This window comes from Corythoichthys intestinalis, chromosome 5 (genome assembly GCF_030265065.1).
Source record: "Corythoichthys intestinalis isolate RoL2023-P3 chromosome 5, ASM3026506v1, whole genome shotgun sequence".
NCBI lineage: Eukaryota > Metazoa > Chordata > Actinopteri > Syngnathiformes > Syngnathidae > Corythoichthys > Corythoichthys intestinalis.
This window is the reverse complement of record NC_080399.1, coordinates 52,055,587-52,080,265: the sequence shown is the minus strand read 5'-3', so window position 1 is coordinate 52,080,265 and position 24,679 is coordinate 52,055,587. Positions and strand designations below refer to the sequence as shown.

General features: G+C 39.6%; 2 protein-coding genes across 5 annotated transcripts in view; both read left to right on the top strand.

Annotated features, from left to right (window-relative positions):
- hydin (HYDIN axonemal central pair apparatus protein) overlaps positions 1-8,505 on the top strand; it is a 166,371-nt gene extending 157,866 nt beyond the window's left edge. For 3 of the 4 annotated variants that reach the window (XM_057837183.1, XM_057837184.1, XM_057837182.1), the window contains 2 exons: positions 6,990-7,271; positions 7,376-8,505. In XM_057837183.1, coding sequence (XP_057693166.1) covers positions 6,990-7,271; positions 7,376-7,582 — 489 coding nt within the window. In that variant the 3' untranslated portion in view covers positions 7,583-8,505. The remainder of the gene's footprint in view (positions 1-6,989; positions 7,272-7,375) is intronic. The other variant, XM_057837185.1, reaches the window with a different exon arrangement.
- Positions 8,506-9,715: 1,210 nt separating this feature from the next.
- Positions 9,716-24,679, top strand: part of necab2 (N-terminal EF-hand calcium binding protein 2) — a 215,559-nt gene continuing 200,595 nt past the window's right edge. Inside the window, exon 1 of the mRNA XM_057836566.1 lies at positions 9,716-10,091. Coding sequence (XP_057692549.1) covers positions 9,765-10,091 — 327 coding nt within the window. The 5' untranslated portion in view covers positions 9,716-9,764. The remainder of the gene's footprint in view (positions 10,092-24,679) is intronic.

Below are 24,679 nucleotides of genomic sequence, written 5' to 3'. Positions count from 1 at the left end.
TCCTCACTGTACTCCCATTGTGGTTGTTCATTGTTTCATTTACAGTGTTGGGCACGTTACTTTAAAAAGTAATGAGTTACATTACTCACTACTTCTTCCAAAAAGTAACTGAGTTAGTAATTGAATTACTCTATAGTAAAAGTAACTAGTTACCAGGGAAAGTAACTATTTCCGTTACTTTAAAAGGAACTTGTTGTATGTCAAAGAATTACAAATTTTCTGAGCAGTATTTGAGTCAGTGGAATAGAGAAGAACAGACAGGTAGTTAACTTGTTAGGTGCTTCAGCAGATTTGAATTGCTTACCACAGATGTCGACAAAAGCATTGCCCCGGGACATAAATTACACATTAAATGCAGGTTCTTTCTTTTAATTTCGACAAACTTGAAATAGTGTCTATATCTCTACCTCTTAAAGGACAATTTTTCTTCTGAACGCTCCGTCATCCCTACCCTATGCATCTGTTTTGTGTGTGTGTGTTTGCCGCACGTGCTGTTCCGGTTTGCTTGTGAAATCACCGGCTCTGATTGGCTTACCACGACACATGACTCTAACCCTCAGCCAATCACAATCACTTCCATCGCATCTCTCCAGGGGCTGCATTCAGGTAGGCTAGTTTCCCGACAATTCACGTCACCTTCAAAGCGTCTGGCGTCCTCAAGATGGAAGCAGAATTATTGCTGGCTGACAGTGGGAGATGGGAACGAGGCTAGCATCAGGTGTAGCAAACACAGAAACGTTACCAAACTTTGGAAAGCATTGTCTAATTGAATGAGCAGGGACAAACAGCTTGGAGTCAGAAGTACGTGCGCTATTCTCGAACCTGAACACACCCCAAGTCTTGGATGATAAATCAACAGAGCAGAGAGTCGACTCGACACGGCTGGTAGTTTCTTCAGTTTATTCAGAGTAAGTAACGCACCGCTTTTGACCGTCAGTAACGGTAACGGCGGAAAAAGTAATTAGTTACATTACCCCGTTACTGAAAAAAATAACGCCGTTACGTAAAGGCGTTACTCCCAACACTGTTCATTTATCAACTACTTATTGACTCACTCATGCCACAACAGGACCTTATCCAGGCCAAAGCAGGCCCATATGACATACAGTGCCCTCCATCATTATTGGATTTATAATAATTATGTGTTTTTTAGCTTCTAATATTTTTTTTTTTTTAAATAATATGGGACCTTAACAGAAAAAAAAGAGAAAAATCCAACCTTTAATACAAGTGCAATTATTCAGTGGGGAAAAAATCCCACATAAAGACATTTTTATTTGACATCAAATGTGTGTCACAATTATTAGCACCCCTGGTGTTAATACTTTGTATAACCCCCTTTTGCCAACAAAACAGCACCTAATCTTCTCCTATAATGTTTCACAAGATGGGAAAAGACAGAAAGAGGGATCTTCAGCCATTCCTCTCTGCAGAATCTCTCTAAATCATCCAGAGACCTGAGTCCTCTCCTCTTTACTCTCCTCTTCAGCTCACCCCACAGGTTTTCAATGGGGTTGAGGTCTGGGGACTGAGATGGCCATGGGAGGAGCTTGAGTGAACCATGGTGAACCATTTCTGTGTAGATTTGGCCATATGTTTAGGGTCATTGTCTTGCTGAAAGACCCAGTGATGACCCATCTTCAGCTTTCGGGCAGAGGGCAACAGATTTTGATTTAAAATGTCCTGGTATTTTAAAGCATTCATGATGCCATGCACCCTAACAAAGTTCCCATTGCCTTTGGAAGCGAAACAGCCCCACAGCACCACTGACCCACCCCCATACTTCACTCTTGCAGTGCTTCATATTGAAGAACACATGCAAAGGATGGAGGTAATATGGACAATTATTTTTCACCCAATGTTATGAATGTAACTAAAAATGAATGAATGCGGTTGGCTGTGGAAGCTTTTTTTTTCCTACAAACGTGCTGTGTGGATGTAATTATTTTTTCTCTCCGTATTAGGGCAGGATCCTCGGTTTAAAAAAAAAAAAAAAAAAAAAAATGCTGGGTGTAGACATAGCCTCAAACACATGAAAAATTAGAGGGAACATAGGCTGTGGCTGAGTCCGGTGTTAAATTGCTGTGTGACTTTACCACAGGCTATCCTCGACCGCTGAGGACGGGCCATCTTTTTATATGTAGCCTACACAAATGTTCTCACCTCCGCAGGATTCTGCACGTGAAATTAATTTCTCAAACTTGCACGAGAGGCTGCCCCCCTTAAACGCTTGATTTTGGCAAGACAATGAAGAGGCTATTCTATTCTATTCTATTCTATTCTATTCTATTCTATTATTGTGTTGAAGGAACTGTTACTTAAGTATCAAAGCGTGAACTCAACAATGTTTTCATGCTTTATTGAATCATCGAAAGCCTTTGATCGAATTAATCACAGCAATTTTTTTCTAATGTTGACACAAAGGGGGGTGCCCAAATATATCATATGTATTGTAGCTTTCTGGTATGCAAATCAACTTGTTCACATTCAATGGAGTAGCCCGTTCTCTTCTTGCTTCAAAGTAAGTAATGGTGTAAGACAGGTAGGAATACTCTCACCATATTTGTTCAATTTTTAAATGGACGACTTGTCCAGCCGTCTCAATAAGTGTAACACTTGCTGTGTTATAGAAAGCACTGTCATTAACCATCTTATGTATGCGGATGATGTGGTGGTGCTCTCTCCATGCAGTGCTGGCTTACAGGAGTTACTCTCATTATGTTCTTCGTTTGATGCCCAATATGATCTCAAATACAATGCAGAGAAAAGTAACATTATGATTGTACACTCTAAAGAAGATAGAGTGGCTGTATTCCCCCAGTTCTTTCTGGACAAAAAATGGCTAAATGTTTGTAATGAGGCTAAATATCTCAGCCACTTTATAACTGCTGATTTGTCAGGTGACAGGGACATTCATCGTCAATGCAGTAAACTTCAGGGCATACTGCACACCCTTTTACACCGCTCACATGTGGACCAGGTACTTTGCTAAATCCATGCAGAGGCTAAATGTAGCCTATAATGATGCCTTGAGGCTGGTATTGCTTGTGCATAGATGGTACAGCACCAGCCAATTATTTGTCAGTTCTAGGTTACCCACATATAAAGCGCTATTAAGAAATCAGATGTACAAGTTCATGTGTCGATTAAATTAATCTGAAAATAATATTTTAATGAAAAAAAAAATGTAGGTCAAGATTGTGGCGCCGTTGGCATAAAAGCCTGTTTGTTGTGCACTGATAGTTTGTGCATTTTTAATGTTTTCTTTTTTAGTTTCTGTTTCTTCCTGTGTTTTCTTATGTATTTTTTCTGTTGGTTTTAGTGCTATGGACACCATGTGTGATTCCCGAATAAAGATCATATATAATTCTACAATTAATTATTTTTGGGGTATTTTCATGAAACCATGTTAGCCTGCGCTGTTCTGCAGTAAACGGGCAGACTTCAAAACCTGACACCGAGTAGGGCTGGACAGCACAGAATGGCCAGCAGTTAGAGTTAGGGATGTCCCGATCCAGGTTTTTGCACTTCCGATCAGATACCGATACTGGCCGATACCGATACCGGCCTATCTGAGCATGTATTAAAGTTTAAGGTTATTTAGCCTCCTTACTTAGTTGTCAGACTCATTTTGTATGGGTTTTAGTACTCTTGATAACAACTAGCCAGCTGAATTAGGTGAGACTGAATAACACACAACGGTTGGTAACAAGAAACTGACCTGTTTATTCAGTGACAAACACAAAACTAGTCCGATCACGTCATTTTCAAAGTATCGGGATCGGCAAAAAAATATCGGCCATGCCTTTTTTTAATATATATTTTTTAATTAAATCGCTTTCTAATTGTATTTAAGGTTACAGACATAATATGGTCCACTCATCCAGAGTCTTTAGTTTAGGCTTAAGGTAGGCAGGGCCGGCCCAGGCCATTTGGGGGCCCTAAGCAAAATAATGCCAAGGGGCCCATATTTTTGGCCCACCATTTCGTCACAGTGTACTGTGAAACCCATACATGCAATCCAACCCATACGTCCATATTTTGTATATTAATCAGATTTTGTTGCACTGCATACTTCATACTTCTCACCCAAAATGATTGTCAGTACGTACAGTAGATGGCGCCAACCCTTTTTCTAAAAGAGGAAAAGAAGTTAAGGAAGAACTTTTAAATTTTTAAGCTTGTAATCAAGTATTAAAACTCACAAAAGTCAAAGCAAACTGTAGTAAACAAAAAAGAATATAAATTAAACAATTTCACAGTCTCACAATGTACTTTACTGTCACAACCAGTACAATAGTACACAACTCTTGTATAAAGTGAACGTCAAATATCACAACAGCAAATAAAGTATATACAGTTTAAAGCAGGTTCAACGTCACTCCCCAGGTTGCCAGATTGTAATGACAAGAAAATGGATGTTTGTATAGATAAACGGCAATGACCGCATTATTCATGATGCTCTATTAACAATGTATAAAATGAGGTTGCCAAATTGGGGGGGCCCTAGTGTTCAGGGGCCTTAAGCAGCTGCATAGTCTGCGTATAGGCTGGGCCGGCCTTGAAGGTAGGGTTATCAAATTTATCCCAATAACGGTGGTAATTACTTTTTTTTTAAATGTATCACGTTAATATATTTAACACAATTAATGCATGCGTTGCACAAGCCACTCACGCATTGTCGAGCTCAATCTGTAATGGCGCCTTTTCACCTATATAGAGAGATAATAGTCAGCGTAAAATGAGTAGAGTGAATTTTGGCAGCCTTATGAACTTTTTTTTAATTGGATAAAGCCTTGCAGTCCCTCTCCCTATGATTAGAAATATCACGGGTTGCAATGTGCAGAAGCAAGGTAGCAATTGATCTTTTTCTTAACACCTTATATTATTTCCCAACGCAGAGAAAATATATCAATTGGTAGCACTACGCACAGTCATGGTTCCACTTCCCATCATGCATTGGGGCATGGCTACAGTATCATTTACTGAAAGCTCAACAAATACACTAGGTGGCAATATTTAGTCACAATATACAAAGTCACAAGTTTCTATCTGTGCATTCCTCTCACAGAAAGAATGTTAATAATATAAATGCCATCTTCAGGATTTATTGTCATAATAAACAAATACAGTACTTATGTACTGTATGTTGAATGTATATATTCGTCCGAGTTTTATTCATTTTTTTCTTAATGCATTGCCAAAATGTATATGATCGGGAAAACTTATCGGGAATGATTGGAATTGAATTGGGAGCAAAAAAAAAAAGCAATCGGATCGGGAAATATCGGGATCGGCAGATACTCAAACTAAAACGATCGGGATCGGATCGGGAGCAAAAAAAAACATTACCGGAACAACCCTACACAAAACATTATAAATAACAAACAGAAATGGCATAGTCAGTCAGTAAAATGTGCAAATAATATTGCAAACTGTCTTAAAAAAGCAAAACACACAAACAACCTCAGTGGAAAATCCCACAAACCCCCCCAAGCTATTAGATGCTTTAAATATTTTAAAACAGTAAATAAAATACTAAAGTCCCTATTCTGTATCAGCAGCTTTAAACTACATTCAATTCATTTAATTTTGCGAATCAACAGTTAAAGCTGTTAAAATTGCTCCCCTTATTCCATAATTTCCCTTCTGTCTACTTTCGACATGTGAACGTTTTAAAACTGTTTTGAAGATAGATTTAAGAAAAGATTTTGCCGATTTAGGAGTATTTTAGATAAAAAGTTAATTAGGTTCGCTTGGAAGGTTCACAACAGCCTACTAGGGAAGTCTTCTGCTTTAAGATGGCGCCTGTTTACTAACGCATCTAGTTTTCAATACTTCAATGTTGCTAACGCAGTCGAGTCTGTCGTTTTGCATCTTAGTTCTATATACATATGATAACTATTATCATCAGTAAAACGACGTTGACGTAGTTTGTAGCGGCTGTCAGCAGCAGTCAGGTATTCTTGTGTTTTTTATCCAGCGGCATGAGTTGAGCTAAAGCCGTGAGTTGAACATTGGCATTACCCGGGTCTATGACAAGCATGATGTTTACTTTCGGGACGCAATGCGGTCAGTTTCTCATTCCGTCCCGAAGACCGCGCTGTGTATTAGTTCCGCTTCACTTAGCATATTTCAATAATCGGAATTTGGATGTTTGTGAATCGTTCTCGAATCTTCCACGGCCGAATCGCTCAAGGATGTAATGACGGCTGGGCATGTTGTACCGTGGTTCTATGTGTTGGATGGTGCGTCTTTACTCACGAGAGATAATGGCTCGTCATGCAAAATGAATTCTTCGGCAATGACTCTTGTTATTCCCTGGGCTTTGGGACTGTCGAGTGCCAGTTTGTCACGCATAGCAAAAGTTTCTGCCAGTGTTAATTGCGTAGGACCTTGCTTTTTGTCTTCGGTTTTCTTAACATACTCCTTATATTGTTTGTGATGGTATTTCGCTAAATACGTGATTAGGTTGGTTGTATTAAAACTTCTACAGCTTTACAACCACGCTTGACTTTATTGTGGCATATGTTGCACTCTGCCTATTCGTCTTTGTCGTCCTTTATGGTGAAATGATCCCACACAGCTGACATTTTTACCGATAAAGTCTCTCGGTAAATTGGGAGACGGTAATGTAGTTTGTTGAAGGTGTGCCGTAAAATGCGGACCGGATTTTAGGGAAACCGAAGCAAAAACTGGAATGGATTATGTAAATTGGTGCGCTGGAAAACCGGACTTTCAAAAAAAACTGGATCGGAAGTCTGGATTGGAATGTTTCCGTGTCGGCCGATCCGGTACTGATGCACATTTTTTTGCCCATATCGGCGTTCGATCCGTTCCAATTATCGGATTGGGACATCTCTAGTTAGAGTTGTACAGACCCTTGGTAACTGCTTTCAATTCTAAATCAATGGATAACATTTCTCCTTTGAAGAAATTCAACCACAGCTTTTGTTTCTCTTTCCTGTTCTCTTCTCACTGTATTGCAGATTGACTGCCCAGCCTTCCTTGTGAACAAGACTGTGGCTGCCTTGCCAGGTAACCAGACTGGATCTCAAGTCAGTGTGGAGGTTTGTTTTGAGCCTTATCAGCTTGGAGAAGTGAAAGGCCAGCTCCAGCTTAGTTCTGGAATTGGCGGGGAATACATCTTCCTGTTACACGGAGAAGGTCTGCCTGCTAAAACACAAGGCCCATTCAACATTAGGACTGGCCGGAGCATCTCTATCCCTTTCAAAAATGTGTTCTTGCAGACTACTGTCTTTTCTTTCCAGGTATTTGTATATGACTTGACTTGCAAGTAATTGCAAGCACCCTCTTAAAAATTATGTGTATTGCTGTGAAATATAACATAACTAAAAGATGGTATTTCCCCCAGGTGGACAACCCCTGTTTTACGGTCAAAGCAGCTGACACTATCCTCTCTAAAAAAACACAGGCCATCCAGGTGTACTTTGTGGCCCCTGAAGGAGGATCACCAGGGCCAAGTATTGGCAAACTGACCATCTCTAACCAATGCACAGAGGGACAGAGTAAAACCTCATGGATTTATTACTTGAAAGGAAACCTGCTAGAGTTATCCTAGTCACCTCCTGTATACATATATACAAACACACAGACATACATATATTTACATACAGTATATGGCTGTACAAATGGGCAATGCTGGCCCAAAATAATCCCCAAAAACTGTTCGCCGACCCCAAGGTTTGCCTCCAACTACCAAATGGGTCATCTGGTGATGGGCTGCATAGAGAAAGAACATAAAACAATTTTCATCCATCAAACTGGAGGTGAAATTGAGACATAGAGGAGCCTACAACTTGCAAGAAAAATAAAACCGCATTCACAAAAATGCATCCAAGAAGCAACTTGTATTTGCACCTGCTTGCATGACTAATGGCCACACGGGGGCGTTCGTGTCTTTTCATCCTAGTAAAATACTTGTTCGTGTGCGCGAGTGTTCGGAGGGGCAGTAATTTCCTTACATGATTGTCGCTGATCTAACTATTTACAGTATGTCTTTTAAAACGTTTGCATACGTTTCAAAGAAGATATAGGTTGACTTTCCTAACAGTGGCATCAGTTGGAAAAGTACAAAACGGGAGCTGCTTGGTGAAATAATTCTTGGGTGTGTTGGGGATCATTTGACACCATGACTGCTTGACATTCATGTCATTATTCACTTGTGAAGTATCGGTGCATATGTCGTTACATTAAACAGGAAATAAATAAGGCAAGCATCATAATGTGCCTTTTTTTTTTAAATACAGTATTACTTTAACCATTTATAAGACAATCCTTTAACTCAGGGCTTGCCATTGACGACACTTGAAGTTCAATACATTTTGGCTAATTGAGGCTGGCAGTGATATCAATAAAACAAGAGTACAGCCATTCCTCCAATTTTAAAAGAACGGACGTCCATCGTCAATGCAAGGATTTTTTTTTTCTTCATAGTATTTCACACATCTTCCGACTCTTACACAAAAATGCAGGGGAGCATTCCCGTGCATTTTTGTTTTTATTCATTTTATTTTTTTGTTTTATTTTTTTCATTAACTTAAAAGTGTATTTATGAATACATTAATGATTATATATAATTGAGAGCTGGCGTCCACACATGTGGACATCACATTTTGGGTCATTTAGGCCATACTTGTAAGTGATCCCACACTACTTTTTTTTTTTTTTTTTTTTTTTTTTTTTTTTTTTTTTTTTTCAATTAAAAAAAAAAAAATTAATACATAAATACAGATGAGCTGTCCAGAGCCTATCACGTAGTTTCACTCTCGCATTCTACTGGAGCTGCTGATTAAAGTTAACAATGATTGACAGACTTTTAATGTTTGATCTAACCACAGACACCTGGAACCCGAAGTTTCAAAGCGCCACATGTGTCAATCATCGTTTAACTTAAACAGTTGCTGTAGCAACTATGTAAGTGAGCAGATTGAGCGGATTTGAGTGCACTCACTCAATGAAACATTTAATAAAGACAAGCATTTTCATTCTTTATTCTTGTGTAAAAATAATTCGGTGGGACGGTAACATGTTTAAAACTTATAATCATTAACATTTGAAGTGCTTAAAAACCATTTCTTAAAATATATATACAATATACATAAAAGTATTTTTAAATTTATACTTTGGGGAAAAAAGTGAAAAAAACATTACTTACATGTATCTCTTTCCAATGCAAAATCTGAATAAATACATTGAACGCAAAGAAAAAAAAATTGGTACGGGGGTGCTACTTCGCGGTTTTCCACTTATTGCGGCAGGTTCTGGTCCCCGTTAACTGCAAAAACGAGGAATCACTGTATTGTGGCCTACATGATACATATGACGTCCATGTAAGTGGACGCCAGGTCTTTTTTACTACTTATATTATTAATGTAATTTCCCCCAAAACCTACAAATTACAAACCAAACATTGTCACTTGCCATATAATGGGTTGAATAACAGATGCAGTTGTTAGCATTTTCTTTTATGTTGTATGTGGTTAAGCAAAAGTACAATTATAAAACTTACTAGAAGAACCCAACCTTTTGACCACTGCATGGTCCAGAGATGACAGATCTGCTTGTAAATGACTTACTGCACATTATACCAAATTTAAAAGCACAATAGCAGCGAAATGAATAGTGAATACTTTACAGTAATCTGTTTTAGGGTGGGGTTGTGATGTAACCGGTAAGGGGGGTTTGAGGGCGGGGGGTCTTCGCCCCCATTGAGCGCAGCATGAGCGCTCCGGAGCAAAAGGATGTGTGAGCAGGCAGCGCGCTACTGCAGGGACGGAGTCCACAAACTGCTGAACAAAGAACAAGCCAAACTTCGAGCCCAAGAAAGCCGCGAACAGACCAAGCTCGTAGCCGGTCAGGACAGCGAGTCCGAAACGGCAGCTCAGTCCGGAAACAGCGGCGCCCAGCCCGGTGGAATTGACGGGCTCGTCCGCTGGATCGTCACCAAAATGAGCGACAACAAGAACATCTCCAGCCGGGAGTACGCCTCCAGCAAGGAGGAGGTGGCAGTTGCCCAAGAGCAGTTCTTCGCTCCGGAACCGCGGAGAGGGATCTCCGTTATCCTGGATGTGAGTAATACTACCGAGCCGCTGCACTAAACTAGATCAAGACGTCCAATATGAAGTGCGCATTTACGCACACTTAAGCTCCATTTGTTGGTGCACTGGAATTTAGCAGTCTAAACAGCTTCCCCTATCCGCAGTATTCATTCGGGTGAAGTACAAGGCTTTGCCGATCTTCTAAAGCAAACTCTAGAATATGCAATACAGTTAGAGCACGCATTTGTTGTCTTTGATGGTCTATGAACTGTACTAGCACGCCCTTTGTCAACACTTCTTCATTGCCGTTGCAGAACCACTGGAGTGCACTGGTAGCACGGTTGTGATAGTATTAACATTTTTTTCTCATATGTTCTGCCTTCGATGGCTATGGCATTAGTGCAACTAGTCGGAAAAACTACCATAATAAGGCAACATGTTACTAACATGTCTTATTTATATGGTAGCATTTTTGTTAGTCCAAGTCACCTGATTTTGAGAATCTGCCGATACCAGGTCCCGATCCGATACAATAAAAAAAAAATCTTTTAATTTATTTATTCATTTAATTTGAACAAAAGCTCCAAACATGTTACAGTACTCTACCGTTTACAGTACTTCCTCTTCTACTTTTTCCAGGAGTGTTGCGGAATCTAAAATGTATAGATTTTTCTTTTGCCATTGCACTAGTGTTTCTGGATTATTTTTGTTACTTTTTAGGCCTTGTAAATACATATTTCTAAAAATTAAAAACCCGATCCTTTTCACCCGATTCCGATCCTCTGAAAAATGGCCCGATCGAACTGATTTCTGATCACGTGATCGGATCGGGGACATCTCGTTACTGTTAACCTTTATTGCCAAATCTATCACATTTGATAAACCTAAAATTTCATGATTTTGAGAATAATTCAGAATTATGACATTTCTTTCTGTAAAAAAAATGATGGATGCAAGTCAACACATCCTTCTGCAGGTTCCATGAGAAAAAAAAACAGGATTTAGCAAGGGTTATAGATATCGGAGCGCTTATTACACATATTCATTTTGACTTTTCTTTTTACAAATTTGAAAAAAAATGTTTCATTGGGTTCGTTGCCTTGCCCAAGGGCACTTAGACAGTGGGCAGTCATAGCCAGAAATCGAACCGCTGACCCTTCGGTCCCAGGACAACTTAAGCTACCAACTGCGCCACGGCAGATAATTGCCGGCTGATAATCACTTCATGTTGCAGGTATTTAAGGGTTAAGGCAAAACTAATTGACATATTCACGCTACTGGTTGACTGCTACCAGTGAATGAATGTTTACTAGGGAAAACAACTACTAAAATCAAACCGTTTTTAACTAGTGCACAGTTTAGTCTTACTATAATAATATGTATATTAGCCAGTGGCCCTATTAGTATGATAATATTGGCCAAATTGTGCAGAGAAATGTCATTAAGAAGTGGAAAGTGAAGGTCATGCACACCTCATTGATAAGCAAAATAAGCACACTTGGAGGAAAAACTGAGTTACAGTACAGGTTATTTTCCAATACGTACTGCTAACCTGTTTAGTAATTCTGCTGAGTTGTCTTACCAAAAGAAAACCAAGCACAGAGCAGGTGGCTATTCAGTAGGTATTGGGCTGGACATCAATGACATTGAACGCACGCACTTTTTATTTATTTATTTATTTTTTGCTTCTTCCTCTTTAAAGCTACACTGTGGCTATATCTAGGTTATGTTTAAGCCACACATCATGTTTCTTACAAGAGCTACACTATAACAAAGTACATTACTCACACTGATCAGCTGAAAACCATTACATTGCCAGCCTTCAGCCATCAGCACAAAATTCACATTGACATTTTCCCCCACTCCTACACTTGCATCTGCTTGAACTTTCAAATGTTAATTGTTCTATTGAACACAGTGTCATTGGTGAGGAATCCAGTTAAATATGTTTTACAGAACTCTATTGTGTGTGCTAGTGTATGACCCATTTCTCAACTAATCTCATTACAGTATTTTCAGTTCATGTATTAACAAGCTTAATATTTCTTTAGACTATGCATTCATTTTAAAGGTGCACAATGTAGGATTTGCACGTCAATTATTCATGAATTGGCCATGATATTTCAATAGACATTAAATGAGCATGTTTTTTGGAAATACTTCTAAAACGGATCCCAATGGTTAAGTGGAGGTGTTCCCATTTTAAGAGACGATGTGCGCGTCACAAATGTGTTCCTGTTTTGCTTCTGTGTTCATCATCAGCCAATCACAAGAACAGTTTCCAGTTTTTCTCTGGATTGCTACAGCTCTGTACAGTTTTGTAAACTAAGGTTGCGCCAACTTCGACAAACAGTCTGAGCAATTTTTCCTCTAATTTTTCATATGAGCAGACACACAAGCTCCCTGAGCACACTGAGGACCACTGTGCGCAACATGAGATGTGTACGCTGTGGCCACACACCAGTATCACGACTGTTCAAAATCTCGGATCATAGCAAGTTACATGGCTTATTAAAAGGATGAAATTACAGAGCCATTTTTGTTAGTTTACTTTTAATTGATTTGGGCCACTTAAAATGAAAAACACAAATATCCCGTTGTAAGTGATTGCGCACACGTGCAGCTTAGAGGGAACATTGAGTGTGAATTATGTTGACCACCCAAGGGAAAAAAATAAACATTGTTACGGATCTCAAAGTATTCAAGACAACAAGAGAAGGGAAACCAGGATATGCATTCATTTGCTGTGGTTGTGCTACATAATTTGCCATTTGGATACATTGACTGAGGCAAAGATAAAGTCTTAACGCGTGTACACTGCTGGCCAAAAGTATTGGCACCCCTGCAATTCTGTCAGATAATGCTTACCAGAAAATGATTGCATTTACAAATGCTTTGGTAGTAATATCTTCATTTATTTTGCTTGCAATGAAAAAACACAAAAGAGAATGAAAAAAAATTTAATCATTGTCATTTTACATAAAACTCCAAAAATGGGCCGGACAAAAGTATTGCCACCCGCAGCATAATGCTTGGTAGCACAACCTTTAGACAAAATAACTGTGAACAACCGCTTCCAGTATCCATCAATGAGTTTCTTACAATGTTCTGCTGGAATTTTAGACCTTTCTTCTTTGGCCAACTGCTCCAGGTCTCTGAGATATGAAGGGTGCCTTCTCTAAACTGCCATTTTTAGATCTCTCCACAGGTGTTCTATGGGATTCAGGTCTGGACTCACTTCTGGCCACTTTAGAAGTCTCCAATGCTTTCTCGCGAACCATTTTCTAGTGCTTTTTGAAGTGTGTTTTGGGTTATTGTCCTGCTGGAAGATCCATGACCTCTCAGGGAGACCCAGCTTTCTCACACTGGCCCCTACATTATGCTGCAAAATATGTTGGTAGTCTTCAGGCTTCAGAATGCCATGCACACGGTCAAGCAGTCCAGTGCCAGAGGTAGCAAAGCAACATCAAAACATCAGGGAAACTCCGCCATGTTTGATTGTGGGGATTGTGTTCTTTTCTTTGAAGGCCTCATTTTTTTCCCCTGTAAACTCTATGTTGGTGCCTTTTCCCAAAATGCTCTACTTTTGTCTCATCTGACCAGAGAACATTCTACCAAAACATTTTGGGCTTTCTCAGGTTAGTTTTGGCAAACTCCTGCCAGGCTTTTTTAATGTCTCTGGGTCAGAAGTGGGGTCTTCCTGGGTATCCTACCATAGAGTCCCTTTTTTATTCAGACACCGACGGATAGTACGGGTTGACACTGTTGTACCCTCGGACTGCAGGACAGTTTGAACTTATTTGGATGTTAGTCGAGGTTCTTTATCCACCAGCCACACAATCTTTCGTTGAAATCTTCCATCAATTTTTCCTTTCCGTACACATATAGGGAGGTTAGCCACAGTGCCATTGGCTTTACACTTATTGATGACACTGCGCATGGTAGACACAGGAACATTCAGGTCTTTGGAGATAGACTTGTAGCCTTGAGACTGCCAGTGCTTCCTTACAATTTTGCTTCTCAAGTCCTCAGACAGTTGTTTGGTCTTCTTTCTTTTCTCCAGGCTCAATGTGGTACACACAAGGACAGAGGGCAGAGGTTGAGTCAACTTTAATCCATTATGATTGGCTGCAAGTGTGATTTAGTTATTGCCACACCTGTTATATGCCACAGTTAAGTAACAGGTGCTGTTAATTACACAAATTAGGAAAGCATCACATGATTTTTCAAAGGGTGCCAATACTTTTGTCCGGCCCATTTTTGGAGTTGTGTAAAGTGATAATCATTTAATTTATTTTCCCTTCTCTTTAGTTTTTTTTTTCATTGCAAGCAAAAATAAATGAAAATATTACTACCAAAGCATTTGTAATTGCAATCATTTCTTGGGAGAAATTCAGCATTATCTGACAGAATTGCAGGGGTGCCAATACTATTGACCAGCAGTGTATATATTTTGTCGGTAAATGAAAATTAAAATGGATGGGGCAATTAAATCGTCTTTGTGGATGCTGTCAATGCATTAACAAATTCTATATTTCTTTGGAAGTGTGCTGATACATTGAGAATAGTAACCCTCCCTCACTTTGGTCATGGTGACATAAACTAACTCGGACGTCATATCATGGCTGTTTTAACCATCAATACTAAATGTTGGCATTATTATATTGAAAACATCTTGCATGAAAATAGAAAATAAGATATACTTTCTGCAGAGGACTCGTCACTTACCACTTAAAGTTCTTTTCCTACAGGTTCTCCAATGTGAATATTTTGGCAACCCGAAGGGGGAGGGCAATTTGTGCTGGTCATTGTTTTGATCTAGTCAAAGTGCCATTTTTGGCCATTATTCCTACATTGTGGACCTTTAATGCTTTTGTAATTAATGAAATATGAAGTGATGAAAACATGCACATGCTGAGAGACTTTTTGTGTTGAATTACCGAGTTATAGCAAGAAACTTTTTCAGCTCCTCAGATGGGAGGATTTTTGGGGTGTGGGCCTAAATGGGGGCCCAGGTGACATCCCCTAGAATCCTGTTTTCTGGACTGACCCTAACACTATATAAGGCTAAACGTCATCACTGTCTTTCTGGCACAAATTAATTAATTTCCTAATTCATTTCGCAATTAAGATATCAACAACATGTTATTGCCCCTGATCCCCCCAAAACATAATCTAATGTCGTTTGACTAATAATGACTAAGGCACGGTAGCTAGATGCACATAAATTGTGGCCCTAAGAGATGATGTGGAAGTTGGCCCCAATGTAGACAGAGCACTGAGCCGATGTCTGCAGTATTTAATTTTCCTCAAGCATGCAAAGTTAGTGCTGAAAATGGGGAGGAAGTGTGAGGAAGATGCTTCTGACACCGCATACATGCTCACAATAGGGTTGCCAGCAGTCCTCGATTGGGCGGGATAACCCGGTGGGGTTACCTATCAGAACTTCCTAAATTCCAGGATGTCCCGCCCAATCCGGGACTGTTTGCAACCATAGCTCACATACATAGCAGACCGACGTTGAAAAGATGTTGGATCACCATTCCGCTGTCGATCTTATATTATTGAATCATTATTGACACCCGACGTTGATTTGTCATCACTTTTGCAGTATCAGTTTATGTTGTTTCAACAGTGAAATCCTCACAAAACCAAAACGTCATTTCGATGATTAATAATATTGGAACAACGCTGAATTAATGTTATGTTTTCCTTCATTTTCAAGCATGACACTATTACTGCTTTCAAATATGCCTTTATTTAGAGGTCCTGCTTTATTTACAGACAGAAGAAACAGGTAGGCTGACTGATAAAATATTATACTGAATAAATAATACAGATAAAAACTTCAAAATTTAAATTTAAAACTTAAATTTCAAATTATTTTTAATAACGCTCAGTAAACGTATTTCAAACGTAAGCCTCCTCTTCACTCTGATGAGCTTCGCTGCGAACCTTGCCACCAACATGGTCCTGGATATAGCGTAACTTCTGCACAACAGCAGCGAATGCATATTCTGACACGTCCATCCCCATCTGCCTCTTCAGTGAATCTGAAGAATACAAACAAAACGGCATTCACAGTTAATTCATGATATCGTGGAATTCAAACAGAGATCATGGGTTAGTTTAACATACGTATTTCAGTATTTTGTGGCGAAGTGAGTTTCTCAACCAATCTCAAATGAAATTAGGGCTACATGTGGGAATGGAGCAAGCTACGATGGAAAAATGCCCACACTGTCTTGGTGTTCAATACATTAATTTAGACTAGGCTCAATTGTGTAATATCTAGCGATTTTAGTACTTGAATTGGAAAAGGAATTTAGTTTGCCTGAACTTCTACTTAGCTAACATCCAAGCTAAGTAGGTCTTCGCTTGAATGTCAATCATAGTAAATGCAGTTTCTTAAAATGCAGGCAACTTTGTCACATTGTGTCAGGAAAAGGGTTTTATATAAAATTAATAATGACAAACGTGGTTTATTACTACCGTGAGACATCATTGCTGTTAAAGGCTCTGAAAAAGCGCAGCAGGCTAACCTTTAAATATGGCTATCCTTAAATGAGGCCTTTCCAATGGAGTCCGTTCAAGGTGAGTCGCTGTCTTCTAGGTCAACCAAGAACACAACTATTTTTCAACCAAAATTCCCGCTCATCCATAACTCGATGACTTGTCAATCATATTTCCCGGTCAATCATAAACCAACTATTTGTCAGTATTAGTTCATCAACTATAAAACAATGTTTACCCAGCCATCGCCTGACATGCCATAGAACAACGTTGTTTCAACGTCACTGCCATGTGTCATCGGTATTTGCTACATTGATTCAACATTGTTTATTGTCGAAAATTTCAATGTCAACCATACCGATGATTTTGATGGAAAATCAGCGTTTATTCAATGTCGGTCTGCTATCTGGGAAAGCTTCTCTGGCATGGTAGATGAGTTGTTTATACATAGGAAATAAAATACTTGTGGATGAAAACGGACCTTGTTGACTGACAGACAGTTGTTACTTGAGCTAGCGTGGTTTGAGTGCAATCAGTCGACATGCATACTGCACCTGAGACCCGACCGGCCAACGTTCATTTTTCCCATTTTGAACTTTATTACATATACTCAGCATTTTTTTTTCAAATTAGCAGGCTTGTTAACGGCATGTTAAGGCGGTGGTTGGTAGTAATGGTAACTTTGGCAGCGAAACAGTGAGACAGGCGTTGATGTCGGAAGCTGTGGGTCGGAAAGAGCTGGGCATAAGGGGAGGTTTGGGGTAGGCGAAGGCGAGGTTCTGTGAAAACATGAGACGTGAGTGATCTGGTCGACAAACACTGGTCATGAACGCAACAAGGCTACTACCAGTAAACTGAAAAAGGCGATCGAATGATGTGCCAGAGCTCTGACTGGCTAAATAATAGCTGGGTAATGACGATTTGTAACACCTGCCATTGCTGTCCCATCCAGGGCTGGGCTTGCGATATGGTGACACACATCTGCAGGCTTTACATGCCTGACAAAACAATTTTATCTTTTGACCCAATCAAATATTTTATTAATTTTGACTATGATTGTACATTCGAAATGTCAACTCTCATTTCCATTTTTAATTTTTTTTTTTTTATATTAATTTGATTATTAATACTTTTTTTACATTTCTAAATTAAACTTTACCTTTGATAGAAACTAAAATTTTAGTATGTCAAACACTGACACACTTGCTACTAAACTGGGTATACAGGACATTGATAGGCACGTGGCTAATTTAAATTAAGCAACGTGTCGAGCAGCCGATGGACTGCAAAGACTCATTTTGTCTTTGGAGCTGTTATGTTGCTCAGGATGTGGGCTTCTTTCCATTTGGAGTGTGCATCCCCCATCACCAGGAGCATCTGCTCCATAAATGGGCGAACAATGCTCAAATTCAGCCCAGACCTGAGGCGGTCTGGCCACTGTTCGCTGTTCACTTTCCTGTAATTTCTCTCTAGACACTTGACAACTTCCCTGCAAATTTGCTGTTTGTGATTGCTCTCCACTGTAAAACAGTATCATCCCGACTTTTGCTGAAAATGTTCTGAAAATTTAAGCATTTGTTGTTGTTTTGTGACTCATTCTCTCATTACCCCCCATCTGTCTATATAAGCTCTCAGTTTTTGTGTAGTCCTTATCAGCAGTGTTGTTTTTCGTTGTCTTCGTCTAGTTTTAGTTGACGAAATCTCATACAAATTTCGTCTAGTTTTAGTCGACAGTTACTCAAAATGTTTTCGTCTGTAAAATTAAAAACTTTTAGTCCAAAAATAAATAAGGGTTTCCAGCAATTTCGGATGAACATAGACGAGAACATACTGTAGTGTCTACAAGGACAACGCCAACTTGGTGTAGACAATACACACTCAGCAGGAAAAGCAGTATATCTGATTTTTTTTTAAGTAAACCCAACTGGAAGCCACAAACTGTATGTAAAAAATATTATCCGAGTGTTTAACATCTGCGATTTTTTTGTTGTTGCTATTTTTAGAGACTAGCCAGAAGTTGCAAGCAGTTAGTATTTCCCAATAATTGCTCATTTACCAGACAAAATAGCTAAATTTGGGTTAATAGCTAAATGCCATTACGCCAACTGGTTGTCCTCGAGACTTACTGATCAGAAAAGCCAAGTGGTTCTATATAGACTTGCCGGTTGTTTAAAGAGGATTCTCGCCATTCTGAAGCTGATGCTAACGCGAATGCTACACTGACGCTCGTAGTTACATTTAGCATCTGATGATCACTCAGCACAGACATTTACAAGCTAAAGCAGCATCGTATATTCTCTCTTGCCCAAATAAGAAAACAAATCTTACGGTGTTTCCAAACTAGCAAGATGGACCACAGCCTAGCTTGACACACATCCTAAACTTTGTTGAGGAGGGAGAGGTGCAGCACATCTCAAGCTGACGTACTCCACGTACAAAATGAAAATGTCACGCATTGCGAACATATGACAAACTATGTTGCATTTACATCTCTTTGTTGTCTCTTTATGCGAAAACAGGCATTTGTCCCATTATGTTGTAGTCCACCAAGCCACATTTTTAGCTCGTCGTGACGTCATCGTCATGAAAAAATTGTTCGTCGACGGAATAGTTTCGTTATCATCATTGTTAACGAAAACAACACTGCTTATCAGGTTGTCACCCATATTGTCACATTTCCATTTCTGATGGGCAAATGAAGCCTTGTGACGCTTTGAACCTTTTCATCCAACTGGTTCAGGAAAAAGTTCATTTCTTGAGAATTCATCTGGTCCAACTAGTCAAAACCGACATTTGAACTGTTTGTGAGGCCTTTTGGTTCATGGGAAGCCAACATGAATGAAAACACCATCACTTGATTGAGATGGATCATCTATTTTACAAGATACAGTTGGGTAAAGTTAATGTAGAGTATTAGTATAAGCATATTGTCATTATTACAATTGCTTACTTTAACAATATAATGTCACATAATGATTAAATAAATAAAATAGGGCAAGAGATATATGTTAAGTACTTTCAAAAGATTGGAGAAAGATGGGACATCTAGTGTGCTTGTCACTTAATTGGTCATATAAAAACATCAATTTCTGTATTGTGGCAGAACACAAGTCGGTTTCTCGTCTTGGACACAATCTCTCCAGCTTTTAAGAGGGCTCATTCACATGGTACGGAGGAGGCAGGCGTGCACAAGTATCTCACTATAAGACTATATAATTTCCTGTGCCTCTCTTGCAATTACATATGCTTTGGTAGTTATATCTTCATTTATTTTGCTTGAGATGAAAAAACACAAAAGAGAATGAAAAAAAAAACCTATCATTTTACACAAAACTCCAAATATGGGCCGGACAAAAGTATTGGCACCCTAAGCCTAATACTTGGTGGCACAACCTTTAGACAAAATAACTACGAACAACCACTTCTGGTATTCATCAATGAGTTTCTTACGATGCTCTGCTGGACTTTTAGATCATTCTTCTTTGGCCAACTGCTCCAGGTCTCAGATTTGAACTGGCACTGGCATTTTTAGATCTCTCATAGGTGTTCTATGGGACTCATTGCTGGCCACTTTAGAAGTCTCCAATGCTTTCTCGCTAACCATTTTCTAGTGCTTTTTGAAGTGTGTTTTGGGTCATTGCCCTGCTGGAAGACCCATGACCTCTGAGGGAGACCCAGCTTTCTCACACTGGCCCCTACATTATGCTGCAAAATTTGTTGGTAGTCTTCAGGCTTCAGAATGCCATGCACACGGTCAAGCAGTCCAGTGCCAGAGGCAGCAAAGCAACCCTAAAACAGGGAACCTCCGCCATGTTTGACTGTGGGGACCGTGTTTTTTTCTTTGATGGCCTTGATTTTTTTCTTGTAAACTCTATGTTTATGCGGTTTGCCAAAAAGCTCTGCTTTTGTCTCATCTAACCAGAAAACATTCTTCCAAAACATTTTTGGCTTTCTCAGGTAAGTTTTGGTAAACTCCAGCCTGGCCCTGGGTATCCTACCATAGAGTCCCTTTTCATTCAGATGCCGACAGATAGTACGGGTTGACACTGTTGTACCCTCGGACTGCAGGACAGCTTTAACTTGTTTGGATGTTAGTCGAGGATCTTTATCCACCATCCACACAATCTTTCATTGAAATCTCTCGTCAATTTTTCCTTTCCATCCACATCTAGAGAGGTTATCCACAGTGCCGTGGGCTTTACACCTATTAATGACACTGCGCACGGTAGACACAGGAACATTCAGATCTTTGGAAATGGACTTGTAGCCTTGAGATTGCCCATGCTTCCTCACAATTTTGCTTTTCAAGTCCTCAGACAATTCTTTGGTCTTCTTTCTTTTCTCCATGTTCAATGTGGTACACACAAGGACACAGGGCAGAGGTTGAGTCAACTTTAATCCATATTAACTGGCTGTCAGTGTGATTTACTTATTGCCACCACCCGTTATGTGCCATAGGTAAGTAACAGGTGCTGTTAATTACACAAATTAGAGAAGCATCACATGATTTTTCAAAGGGTGCCAATACTTTTGTCCGGCCCATTTTTGGAGTTTTGTGTAAAATGATAACTTTTTAATGTTTTTTCCCCATTCTCTTTTGTGTTTTTTTTCATTGCAAGCAAAATAAATGATGTATTACTACCAAAGCATTTGTAATTTCAATCGTTTTTTTTTTTTTTTTTTTTTTTTTTTTTTTTGAGAAATTGAGCATTATCTGACAGAATTGCAGGGGTGCCAATACTTTTGGCCTGCACTTTATCTCATTGGGACAGATCAGTGTAACCAGTTCTGATCTGCGCCAGTGACACAATTGGTCCCCCTCAACTCAAATCTGTGCTGGCAGAGCGCACGATAACCGCAAGGATAAAAGCCCGGGCTAGCGGTCCCGGTCGCTTGTGTGCTCCCTTGAGGCATCAGGGGAAGTTTCCTTGGCAAGCAATGGACCGCCTGGACCAGTTCATCAGCTCAAAATGTTCACACATGGGAGAAAATGTTCTTTCTCGCAGGTTCTATAGGAAAATAGCAGTTGTAGTCACAAACCAGATCACAGACACAATCCCACAAATTGTGAGCAGCTCCTTTGCCGTACTTATATATTCATGAACCCCCTACAATTATCAGACCACTTCCTGATCCACTGAGGCTTCAAACGTCACTCGCCTTAAAGAAAACACACATTGATACGTGCTCCACAAATACTTCTGGGATTACTCGACCCACACTCCGAATCCACGACACAGTAAGACCCATCACTAATTTCCATGTGCTCTGTGCCATCATGTTTCCCTTCCCTAGTAAGCTTCTCTTGACTGTGGTTTCGATTTGTTACATTTTCTCTTATTTTCCTTGGAGTAGGTTGTTAAGATAAGCAAGTTTATGTTAAATAAATACTTTAGTGATGGGCGAACGAAGTCTTCTGACGTAAATTGGCTTTTTTTCTTATTCCCTCAAAAATGATTCGAAACTTTGAGGCTTCACTGTGACAAGAAGCAGTGACATCTGATGGTAGAATGAAATTACAGCAGCTGCTTCATAATTTCACCAAAGCACTCGCACAAAACTGTAACATATGCAATAAAAAACTCCTTACAGGATGCATGTTTGCAAATGCATGTGCTTGTATTCATCATATCGTGAGGTGGATTCAGTCTTTTTTTTTTTGTAAAGCTTAGGAATTACTGTATTGGCCCGAATATAAGACAGTGTTTTTTGCATTGAAATAAGACTGAAAAAGAGGGGGTTGTCTTATATTCGCGGTCTAGACATTATATCCATTCACGACGCTAGATGGCACCAAATATCATTGAAGCGATGTTCTGTAATGACAGATCTCAGCTACTCTCCCCATTCACGACACTAGATGGCGCCAGATATCATTGAAGTGATGTTCTGTCATGACAAATCTCAGCTACTCTCATGTTAAACCAGATTGCATTATTTTATTGCAAGGTTTTTCCTTATTCAGATTTGTTTCAAGACTACAGTTACAGTTAGACTTCACTTTGATGGTTAATGCAGTTGTTGCAATTTTGTTGTTTTATTGGTTGGTTTATTTACTTTTCAAAAACCAGAAGCCAATCATTTAAGAGTATGATTGCACTTTAGTTTAGATATTTAAATGTTCAGATATTAAGATTTGAATGAGGTAAAATAACATGCTTTTTCTTTCAAATATATTGTTATAATCATTTGTTTCGTATGTACTGTAATTATTTTCTGTATAAAAATTAATTTGGGGTTTAAAAAGTCTTTTTTCAAACTTGAGTCTTGAAAAAGAGGGGGTCGTCTTATAATCAGGGCCGTCTTATATTTGGGCCAATATGGTAAATATCAAACAAAAGCCATTTGTTCATGATTGGATTTGATCTTGTAGAATAAAGTTGCTGCTAGAACGCTTCAATTAGTTAACCTATTTGGCTACACCAGTGGCCTATACTACGAACGGAGTTCAACCTCCCCAGAAGTAATCCAGTTTACTAGCGGGTAACCAGAGTTGACAAAACCTGGTTGTCTAGTTTGTGGTCAATCGGTGCTACGACGCTGATTATGAGGTTGATTAGTCGAACCTGTGTCAACCCAGTCAGAGTTACTGCGCGTTCACATAAAAGGGGGCGGAGACCAGAGTCAAACACTACTTGTGACGATGGCACGGGCACCTTACTTCACGGAGGAGGAATGCGCGATGATTAAAATCCACCCTCACCGCGAAATCCAACACCGATTCGGCGAGTAGAGTGCGACGGGTCTATTGACAGCGAATTTACAGATCGTGTGATTTGTGAATGCGTCAATATGCCAGTTTACTTATGTCCATCAAAAGAAATAAAGCCTGCTGTTAGGACAATAAAAGAAGATTTGGTACGTTAACAGTAAGAAATAATTTATCGCGCATCACCACATGAAGCAGGATGATTGTATGTTTAGTCCCCTTGACTGTATAAATACGTATGTTCTTTTTTTTAGTTTGGAGCTAAAAAATCCAGCCCGACCCGAGTCCGATCAATCAACTTGATTTGCAGGCCCAAGCCCGACCAAAAAAAAAAAAAAAAAAATTGTTATATTTGTGAGGACTCAAGGAGAAGAAGGAAATGCGGGATGCCATGCGTTGTTGCGTAAATTAAAGCCCGTCTTTTGTAACGAATTTTCACAGTTAAACAAGACTGTAAGGTGCATATTCAATAAACATTTATGTCTTTTATATTTGTGCGTCTGTCCTATCAGTGGATTTGACAATTTAATCTATTCGAGTTGGCAGAAAAAAACGCAAGTTTTCTCAATGTTTAAATAGTCTATATTTTTCTATGATTATTATAACTGGATTTACACAACGAAATAACCCTGGAAAGTTCGTTAAATATATTTCTAGTATGAGAGCAATGCTCCGCATTCGTTTACATTCAGCGATTTTAACAATCAATTTGAAGCGTTTCCATACCCCACTCCACTCCGAATCGCACGGCATACAGTGTTCTTACGCAGGTATTCAGCATCACAGATGGAATACATATATTGTCCCTAGCAAAAGAGCGCACGGACAGGCACACAAGCTGCGCGGTTGTGAGGGCCTGACTCGGCGGGTTACATTAGTGACGTCCGCCTCGATCATTTGTCACAGGTAAAGAATTCCCTAAGCTGAAAATCTATATCTTTCGTGGAGTACATCGTCCGGGTACGCCAGCGGATTCTGGCGGTCCCGAAATACCCGTGCCCTCCGGAGAGAGCCCCTCACAATTCGCGCGCCAATGTCGTATGGGTCGTCCAAGTACGCTGTCATTGTCAGGAGGACACGTCCGCGGAGGAGTGCTGTTTAAATAGAGCGTGGTTAATTGGAATCCTGATGTTAAGCAAGATCTAACTCTGACACGACCAGGTTTGGCGTGTGGCGTGTGTTGCCATGGCAACACTTCTCGGTTCCAACATATCCACCTTTCGTAGTCTCGCATAGCCGCGAACTTATGTCGCACGTGATAAAGTTACTCTCGAAGTTACCCTGCTAAGCCAGAAAACCGGCTTCGTAGTATAGGCCACAGGATGTGTGTCACATGGCATTAATTGTTGATTTATTCTCACATAAATTACAGGTATTTATGCAATGTTTGTGGAGT